Source organism: Oncorhynchus mykiss, chromosome 14, assembly GCF_013265735.2.
Source record: "Oncorhynchus mykiss isolate Arlee chromosome 14, USDA_OmykA_1.1, whole genome shotgun sequence".
Lineage (NCBI taxonomy): Eukaryota > Metazoa > Chordata > Actinopteri > Salmoniformes > Salmonidae > Oncorhynchus > Oncorhynchus mykiss.
Window position 1 is genome coordinate 41,164,100 of NC_048578.1, and position 10,757 is coordinate 41,174,856.

General features: G+C 45.2%; 1 protein-coding gene across 4 annotated transcripts in view; it reads left to right on the plus strand.

Annotated features, from left to right (window-relative positions):
* Positions 1-10,757, plus strand: part of LOC110487799 (vascular endothelial growth factor receptor 3) — a 255,210-nt gene that overhangs the window by 106,025 nt on the left and 138,428 nt on the right. For all 4 annotated transcript variants that reach the window (XM_036943557.1, XM_036943558.1, XM_036943559.1 and 1 more), the window contains exons 4-5: positions 5,390-5,526; positions 7,334-7,508. In XM_036943557.1, coding sequence (XP_036799452.1) covers positions 5,390-5,526; positions 7,334-7,508 — 312 coding nt within the window. The remainder of the gene's footprint in view (positions 1-5,389; positions 5,527-7,333; positions 7,509-10,757) is intronic.

Sequence of the window (10,757 nt, forward strand, 5' to 3'; positions counted from 1 at the left end):
AGAACTAACAGGCGGCAGGATAAGAGTGGGACCATGTGGCTTCAGTTACCCTGCCAGACCTCACCACTCTCCCCTTAAACCCTCACTCCCAGTGCCCCTTGCTTCAGTTACCCTGCCAGACCTCACCACTCTCCCCTTAAACCCTCACTCCCAGTGCCCCTTGCTTCAGTTACCCTGCCAGACCTCACCACTCTCCCCTTAAACCCTCACTCCCAGTGCCCCTTGCTTCAGTTACCCTGCCAGACCTCACCACTCTCCCCTTAAACCCTCACTCCCAGTGCCCCTTGCCTCATTTAGCCTGCCGGAGCTCATCACCTCGCCCTCTTAGGGTGCCAATTGGGATACAGCATATAACACCCCTCTCCTCACAGCCATGACCCTCATCCCTCCCTCCTAACAACATAGCACCCCTCTCCTCATACCTGGGGGGATTTATTGTTGAGTTGTTTAACTCTGTACCTGTGTGTATTTGGCCACTGGTGGCAGGAACATAAGTATCACATACACCAACCACCAGTATCACACACACCAACCACCAGTATCACACACACCAACCACCGGTATCACACACACCAACCACCGGTATCACACACACCAACCACCAGTATCACTCACACCAACCACCGGTATCACACACACCAACCACCGGTATCACACACACCAACCACCAGTATCACACACACCAACCACCAGTATCACACACACCAACCACCATTGTTTGACCTTTTAGCACCAGGAACTGAATAGACAGAGAGACAGAGAGAGAGACTGAGACCCAGAGAGAGAGACAGAGAGAGAGAGACAGAGAGAGAGAGAGAGAGAGAGAGAGAGAGAGAGACAGAGAGAGAGAGAGACAGAGAGAGAGAGAGAGAGAGAGAGAGAGAGAGAGACAGAGGCAGAGAGACAGAGGCAGAGAGACAGAGACAGAGACAGAGAGACAGAGACAGAGACAGAGAGAGACTCAGTGAGCATAGACTTGCTATTGAGAAAGGCCGCCGTAGGCAGACGTGGATCTCAAGAGAAGACAGGCTATGTGCTCACTGCCCACAAAATGAGGTGGAAACTGAGCTGCACTTCCTAACCTCCTGTCCAACACATGACCATATTAGAGACACATATTTCCCTCAGATTACACAGATCCACAAAGAATTCGAAAACAAATCCAATTTTGATAAACTCCCATATCTACTGAGTGGAATTCCACAGTGTGCCGTCACAGCAGCAAGATTTGTGACCTGTTGCCACAAGAAAAGGGCAACCAGTGAAGAACAAACACCATTGTAAATACAACCCATATTTATGCTTTACAGCTCTGGTAATGTCTGTGTCTCAGTCAGGGCTTTTCTCAATAGAATAGGATACCATTTGTGATACAGACTATTGTTCTCTGGTATTGACTAGCCTGTCTGAGCGCTGGTAATCGACCATGTAAATCATCATAGTAAATTGGTGACAGGAGTGGTAGCTTTCTGCTGTAACATCTACATACAGAGCCTTTGGAAAGTATTCAAACCCCTTTACTTTTTCCACATCTTGTTACATTACAGCCTTATTCTAAAATGGATTAAATAAAAATTGTCCCTCATCAATCTACACACTATACCTCATAATGTCTTCACTATTATTCTACAATGTAGAACATTTTACAAATACAAAAAAAAAAACCTGGAATGCGTAGGTGTTCTTAAACTTCTGCCCGGTAGGACATTTAAAACAGAAATATTACATTTACATTAGTATTCAGACACTTTACTCAGTACTTTGTTGACGCTACAAGCTCGGCACATCTGTATTTGGGGAGTTTTTCTCCCGTTCTTCTCTGCAGATCCTCTCAAGCTCTGTCAGGTTGGATGGGGAGCATCGCTGCACAGATATTTTCAGGTCTCTTCAGAGATGTTCGATCAGGTTCAAGTTCGGGCTCTTTCTGGGCAACTCAAGGACATTCAGAGATGTGTCCTGAAGCCACTCCTGCATTGTCTTGGCTGTGTGCTTAGGGTCTTTGTCCTGTTGAAAGGTGAACCTTCATCCCAATCTGAGATCATGAGCGCTCTGGAGCATCAAGGATCTCTCTGCTCTGTTCATTTTTCCCAGGATCGAGTTGCAGAGGGAGGTGTTCAGTTCCAGGGTCCTTAGCTTAGTGATGAGCTTGGAGGGCACTATGCTTTTGTACGTTGAGCTGTAGTCAATGAAAAGCATTTCAGCATTTGCTGTTCCTCTTGTCCAGGTGGGAAAGAACAGTGTGGATAGAAATGTGTCATCTTTGGATATGTTGGGGCTGCGAATTGGACTGGGTCCAGGATGTCCGAGATGATGGTGTTGATGTGAGTCATGACCAGTCTTTTCAAAGCATTTCATGAGTTCTACTGGGCGATAGTCATTTAGAAAGGTTTACCTTGTCATCTTGGAAACAGGGGCTTTTGGTGGTCTGCTTGAAACATGTAGGTATTTCCGACTGGGTCAGGGAGAGGTTTAAAATGTCAGTGAAGACACTTGCCAGTTGGTCAGCGCATGATCAGAGTACATGTCCTGGTAATCCATCTGGCCCTGCGGGCTTGTGAATATTGACCTGTTTAAAGGTCTTACTAATATCGGCTACTGAGAGCGTGATCACACAGTCATCCGGAACAGCTGGTGCTCTCATGCATGCTTCGGTGTTGCTTGCCTCGAAGCGTGCATAGAAGTCATTTACCTCGTCTGTTAGGCTCGACAGCTCGCGGCTGTCCATCATTTTGTAGTCCGTGTTTGCCACATCTGACGTGGCATTCTTCAGAGCCGGTGTAGTAGGATTCAATCTTAGTCCTGTATGGACCCTTTGCCTGTTTGATGGTTCGTCGGAGGGCATAGCGGAATTTCTTATAAGTGTCCGGGTTAGAGTCCCGCTCCTTGAATGCGGCAGCTCTACCCTTTAGCTCACGGCGGATGTTGCCTGTAATCCATGGCTTCTGGTTGGGGTACGTACTGTCACTATGGGGACGACGTCATCGATGCACTTACTGATGAATCCAGTGGCTGATGTGGTGTATTCCTCAATGCCATCAGAAGAATCCCGGAACATATTCCAGTCTCTGTAATCCATGGCTTCTGGTTGGGGTATGTACTTCCAGTCACTTTGGAGACAACGTCATTGATGCACTTATTGATGACTGATGTGGTGTACTCCTCAATGCCATCAGAAGAATCCCAGAACTTATTTGAGTCTTTGCAAAACAGTCCTGTAGCATCTGCGTCATCTGGCGACTTCCGTATTGAGCATTTAGCACTGGTACTTCCCGCTTTAGTTTTTTGCTTGTAAGCAGGAATCAGGAGGATAGAGTTATGGTCAGATTTGCCAAATGGAGGGCGAGGGAGAGCTCTGTACGCATCTCTGTGTGTGGAGTAAAGGTGGTCTATAGTTTTTTTCCCCTCTGGTTGCACATTTAACATGCTGGTAGAAATGAGGTCAAATGGATTTAAGTTTTCCTGCATTAAAGTCCCCGGCCACTAGGAGCGCCGCCTCTGGATGAGCATTTACTTGTTTGCTTATGGCCTTTATACAGCTGGTTGAGTGCGGTCTTAGTACCAGCATCGGTCTGTGGTGGCATATAGACAGCTAGTAATAATATAGATGAGAACTCACTTGTTAAATTGTGTGTTCTACAACTCATCATGAGGTACTCTGAGGTATTCCTGCCGTTTGGTCCTGCTGTTCGGTCCTGCCGTTCGGTCCTGCCGATAAATAGAAAAACCAGCTAAATGGTTTTAAAAACCATTTCCTTGTTCAGCTACGACTCCAAGAAAACATAAGATATTACAGTTCTTCAGGTCCTGTTGATAGGATAGTCTCGAACGGAGCTTGTTCAGTTTGTTCTCCAGTGATTTGGTGCCTCGGCAATAGAACGAAGGGTAGATGCGGTTAATTTACTCGCCGACGTACTTTCGTCAGGGTGCCCGCACGTCTTACACCATCTCTTCCTTTTCCGAGTCTTTGGGATTAGGGCCTGGTCCGGGGTGTGCAGAATGTCCTGTGCCCCTTACTGGTTGAAGTTGAAATCAGAATGGACGTTAGGGATTATTGCTGTTCTGATGTCCAGAAGCTTTTTCCAGTCATAGGAAATGGAGGAAACATTATATATATAAAAAAAAAAAAGTGAGATCAGCAGGAACCCCCCCCCCACCTAAAGTAGAAGATTTTACCAGGAGCCCGTAAAGCGGCAGCTATCCACCCTAGTTCCTATAGTATACTTATTTTGACCAGGGCCCATAGGCCTCTAATAGGGTGCCATTTTGGAAGTAGACAATGTAAATTGGTGACAGAAATGTCTGTGAAGTCTAGCCCCATGCAGTAACAATGATATACAGAGTGAAACATCAAGGTGATTTTCAGCGCAACACATCAGAGATACAGTACGTTCACCTATCAGACCGATATCCTGAGGTGAAACCATCTTACTGTTTTAATGAAGGCAATCAGGATCCTGTGGTTTCTAACTGTTATTGGTTGAGCTGAAACTATCTTGCTGTTTTAATGAAGACAATCAGGATCCTGTGGTTTCTAACTGTTATTGGTTGAGCTGTTCTATTGCCTTGATAAATAGTGCTAGCAAAGATTTTTTGTAACTAACCCAAGATAAACCACAGCCTGTCTTTTCCAACAGGAGCAAATTAATCAGAACAGAACAAGCAAGGAGGTGGGAAGAGCCAAGCAAGGAGGTTGTGCAGAGCCAAGCCCGAGCTAGCGAGATTTGTATTTGCATATTTACATTAGGGAACGCCTACTCTGTGAAGTGCGGGTGTGCAATAATTAAATGTTGCCCTTGCGCTCCTTCGAAAACAACGCATTTTTTAAAACATAACCAAAGGCCAAAGTCTACAGAACGTTGTCCACTCTGTTTGTAACAGATTCTAGTTTTGAGAACAGAAAACAGTATTGAGATCAAATGTTTCATAGATGAGAAAATGAGCAGAAAATCGGCAGAAATCCATCTCGCTCCATCCTCTCCCACTGCCGGCCAATAGGCTTCCTCTCATCACCATATTTGGTAGTGAGAGGAAACGCCAACCGGATGCTTCACATTTTTACATCCGGGTGAAATATCTGGCTCGTTGTTCTATCTGTGGCACTAGGAGCACATTACTAGATTGCAATATTAGATACTTTAGAATGACACTCTGCAGGGGCCCTAGAGGCTGGTATATGGGTGATTTAGACACAGGGAGTTGGTGAGATGAGATGAGATTAGATTGTACTTTATTAATCCTTAAGGGTTGTGTGAAAATACTTTTGTTCCACCCAAACGATCACGATCGACTGATTGTCTTCATTCTAAACGTGTATATTGAACATTATATTGTATATTATCTTTGTCGTTGTCCTCTGACTGCCTTGACTGTCCTGTCTCCATTCCTCCAGATTTGGAGCAGCCTTTCCTCAGGAGAAACAGAGGAAGCAACGGGGACCTGGAGACCATCTTCATATCAAGATCCTCCACTCACGTCACAGTACCTTGTCTAGTCACTGTGCCCGACCTCAACGTCACACTTTATCTGGTACCTTCACTACTCTGTTGTACTCTGCTATGTTCTACAGTACTATGCTGTGCTCTACTCTACTCTACTCTGTTGTACTCTGCTATGTTCTACAGTACTATGCTGTGCTCTACTCTACTCTACTCTGTTGTACTCTGCTCTGCTCTATTCTATTCTACTCTATTCTATTCTACTTTACTCTACTCTACTCTACTCTATTGTACTCTGCTATGTTCTACAGTACTATGCTGTGCTCTACTCTACTCTACTCTACTCTGCTCTGCTCTATTCTATTCTACTCTATTTTACTCTACTCTACTCTACTCTATTGTACTCTGCTATGTTCTACAGTACTATGCTCTGCTCTACTCTACTCTACTCTACTCTACTCTACTCTACTCTATTGTACTCTGCTATGTTCTACAGTACTATGCTGTGCTCTACTCTACTCTACTCTGCTCTACTCTACTCTGCTCTGCTCTGCTCTATTCTATTCTACTTTACTCTACTCTACTCTACTCTATTGTACTCTGCTATGTTCTACAGTACTATGCTGTGCTCTACTCTACTCTACTCTACTCTACTCTATTGTACTCTGCTATGTTCTACAGTACTATGCTGTGCTCTACTCTACTCTACTCTACTCTGCTCTGCTCTATTCTATTCTACTCTATTCTATTCTACTTTACTCTACTCTACTCTACTCTACTCTATTGTACTCTGCTATGTTCTACAGTACTATGCTGTGCTCTACTCTACTCTACTCTACTCTATTCTATTCTACTCTATTATATTCTACTCTGCTGCTCTATTCTACTCTACTCTACTCTACTCTACTCTACTCTACTCTACTCTACTCTACTCTGCTCTACTCTACTCTACTCTACTCTACACTGCTCTGTTCTATTCTACTCTGCTCTACTCTACTCTACTCTGCTCTGCTCTACTCTACTCTACTCTACTCTACTCTGCTCTATTCTACTCTACTCTACTCTACTCTGCTGTTCTACTCTACTCTACTCTATTCTACTCTGCTCTATTCTACTCTACTCTGCTCTCCTTCTCTACTCTCACTTTTCACCAATCTCCATCCATTCTCTTTATTTTCACAATAATCATCCTCTTTATCCATTAACCCACACATTCCTCTCTCCTCCCCTCATCCCCCTCTCCTCTCATCCCTCTCTCCTACCCTCATCCCCCTCTCCTCTCATCCCTCTCTCCTCCCCTCATCCCCCTCTCTTCTCATTCCTCTCTCCTCCCCTCATTCCCCTCTCTTCTCATTCATCTCTCCTCATTCCCTCTCTTCTCATCCCTCTCTCCTCCCCTCATTCCCCTCTCTTCTCATTCCTCTCTCCTCATCCCCCTCTCCTCTCATTCCTCTCTCCTCCCCTCATTCCCCTCTCTTCTCATTCCTCTCTCCTCATCCCCCTCTCTTCTCATCCCTCTCTCCTCCCCTCATTCCCCTCTCTTCTCATTCCTCTCTCCTCATCCCCCTCTCCTCTCATTCCTCTCTCCTCTCATCATTCCCCTCTCTTCTCATTCCTCTCTACTCATCCCCCTCTCCTCTCATTCCTCTCTCCTCTTCCCCCTCTCCTCTCATCCCTCTCTCCTCCACTCATTCCCCTCTCTTCTCATTCCTCTCTCCTCCCCTCATTCCCCTCTCTTCTCATTCTCCTCCCCTCATCCCCTCTCTTCTCATTCCTCTCTCCTCCCCTCATTCCCCTCTCTTCTCATTCATCTCTCCTCATCCCCCTTTCCTCTCATCCCTCTCTCCTCCCCTCATTCCCCTCTCCTCTCATCCCTCTCTCCTCTCCTCTCTCCCCAGTGGGAGATGATACCTATGCTCCTGGAGGATGAGGGGATGGTGTGGGACAGTAAAAGAGGCTGGTCCATCCCTAGACAAACCTTAGACTCCAGACCTTTCCTCATTGGGATTTACTGCGAAGCTACACGACAAGGGAGACACTACCGCTCTACCCTCTACCTGGTGCAGTCCACAGGTAACTACACTAGATAGTATACACTAGCTAGTACACAGCCACCCTGCATGAAAAATATAACCTCTCCATCCTCAGGTTACCAGAATTCACACTACTGACTACACTCTACCTAGTATACACTACTAGCACAACTAGAGCCCTGAGTATCATGAAAGATGGCCGTACTGCAAGTCTCTATATCATTAGAGATGGCCATACTGCATGTCTCTATATCATTAGAGATGGCCATACTGCAAGTCTCTATATCATTAGAGATGGCCATACTGCATATCTCTCTATATCATTAGAGATGGCCATACTGCATGTCTCTATATCATTAGAGATGGCCATACTGCATATCTCTCTATATCATTAGAGATGGCCGTACTGCAAGTCACTATATCATTAGAGATGGCCATACTGCATGTCTCTCTATATCATTAGAGATGGCCATACTGCAATATCTCTATGTCATTAGAGATGGCCATACTGCAATATCTCTATATCATTAGAGATGGCCATACTGCAATATCTCTATATCATTAGAGATGGCCGTACTGCATGTCTCTATATCATTAGAGATGGCCATACTGCATGTCTCTATATCGCTAGCTAGCTCCCACCCAGTACAGATACAGTATAATCTTCATACAGACGCTAGCTAGCTAGCTCCCACCCAGTACAGATACAGTATAATCTTCATACAGACGCTAGCTAGCTAGCTCCCACCCAGTACAGATACAGCATCATCTTTATACATCTTCACACATAGTTTTTAAGATGCCACATTTTTTTCCAATAAGAGCAGAGAGCCACTAATTGAGTTTCACAATTAGAGAGATGTTGGTCGAGCGCTGATACTCTTAACGTTGTCCTAAAGACAGGGGAAAGGACTGGATTAATTCAGTTTGGTTTCCACCTATCAAATCCTCACAGATTAGGTGACGACAGTTTGGTTTCCCCTATCAAGTCCTCACAGATTAGGTGATGACAGTTTGGTTTCCCCTATCAGGTCCTCACAGATTAGGTGATGACAGTTTGGTTTCCCCTATCAGGTCCTCACAGATTAGGTGACGACAGTTTGGTTTCCCCTATCAAGTCCTCACAGATTAGGTGATGACAGTTTGGTTTCCCCTATCAGGTCCTCACAGATTAGGTGACGACAGTTTGGTTTCCCCTATCAAGTCCTCACAGATTAGGTGATGACAGTTTGCTTTCCCCTATCAGGTCCTCACAGATTAGGTGACGACAGTTTGGTTTCCCCTATCAGGTCCTCACAGATTAGGTGATGACAGTTTGGTTTCCCCTATCAAGTCCTCACAGATTAGGTGATGACAGTTTGGTTTCCCCTATCAGGTCCTCACAGATTAGGTGACGACAGTTTGGTTTCCCCTATCAAGTCCTCACAGATTAGGTGATGACAGTTTGGTTTCCCCTATCAGGTCCTCACAGATTAGGTGACGACAGTTTGGTTTCCCCTATCAAGTCCTCACAGATTAGGTGACGACAGTTTGGTTTCCCCTATCAGGTCCTCACAGATTAGGTGATGACAGTTTGGTTTCCCCTATCAGGTCCTCACAGATTAGGTGATGACAGTTTGGTTTCCCCTATCAAGTCCTCACAGATTAGGTGATGACAGTTTGGTTTCCCCTATCAGGTCCTCACAGATTAGGTGACGATAGTTTGGTTTCCCCTATCAAGTCCTCACAGATTAGGTGACGACAGTTTGTTGGTTTCCCCTACCAAATCCTCACAGATTAGGTGACGACAGTTTGTTGGTTTCCCCTACCAAATCTTCACAGATTAGGTGACGACAGTTTGTTGGTTTCCCCTACCAAGTCCTCACAGATTAGGTGACGACAGTTTGTTGGTTTCCCCTACCAAATCTTCACAGATTAGGTGACGACAGTTTGTTGGTTTCCCCTACCAAATCTTCACAGATTAGGTGACGACAGTTTGTTGGTTTCCCCTACCAAATCTTCACAGATTAGGTGACGACAGTTTGTTGGTTTCCCCTACCAAATCTTCACAGATTAGGTGACGACAGTTTGTTGGTTTCCCCTACCAAATCTTCACAGATTAGGTGACGACAGTTTGTTGGTTTCCCCTACCAAGTCCTCACAGATTAGGTGACGACAGTTTGTTGGTTTCCCCTACCAAGTCCTCACAGATTAGGTGACGACAGTTTGTTGGTTTCCCCTACCAAATCTTCACAGATTAGGTGACGACAGTTTGTTGGTTTCCCCTACCAAATCCTCACAGATTAGGTGACGACAGTTTGTTGGTTTCCCCTACCAAATCTTCACAGATTAGGTGACGACAGTTTGTTGGTTTCCCCTACCAAATCTTCACAGATTAGGTGACGACAGTTTGTTGGTTTCCCCTACCAAATCTTCACAGATTAGGTGACGACAGTTTGTTGGTTTCCCCTACCAAATCTTCACAGATTAGGTGACGACAGTTTGTTGGTTTCCCCTACCAAATCTTCACAGATTAGGTGACGACAGTTTGTTGGTTTCCCCTACCAAGTCCTCACAGATTAGGTGACGACAGTTTGTTGGTTTCCCCTACCAAATCTTCACAGATTAGGTGACGACAGTTTGTTGGTTTCCCCTACCAAATCTTCACAGATTAGGTGACGACAGTTTGTTGGTTTCCCCTACCAAATCTTCACAGATTAGGTGACGACAGTTTGTTGGTTTCCCCTACCAAATCTTCACAGATTAGGTGACGACAGTTTGTTGGTTTCCCCTACCAAATCTTCACAGATTAGGTGACGACAGTTTGTTGGTTTCCCCTACCAAGTCCTCACAGATTAGGTGACGACAGTTTGAAAGGTGGACATTTAAACAGATTAGCTCAGCCTCTAGTCGACAGAGCTAGCCCACTCCAGCCAAAGACAATGGCTGTGCCTTTAGATTTGTTCAAATACTTAGTTCAACCACCGTTCCTTACTTTGTTGAATTAATCACTGATCTCTAATTGTCTGGAAAGGTGTATACCTGGATAGGTGTAAAACTATGCAACTTTCACTGAACCAATGTTGGTAGATAGGTCATTTTCTTCAAGTGATTACTTCAAGGATAAGAGAGAAAGGAAAGATGTGAGTTAAAAGTAATAGAACGGTGCCAGCGGCCCAGGGACATGGTGTGGTCCAAAGAGACTCAACTCCCCTGGGCCAGCCAAAGAGACTCAACTCCTCTGGGCCAGCCAAAGAGACTCAACTTCTCTGGGCCAGCCAAAGAGACTCAACTTCTCTGGGCCAGCCAA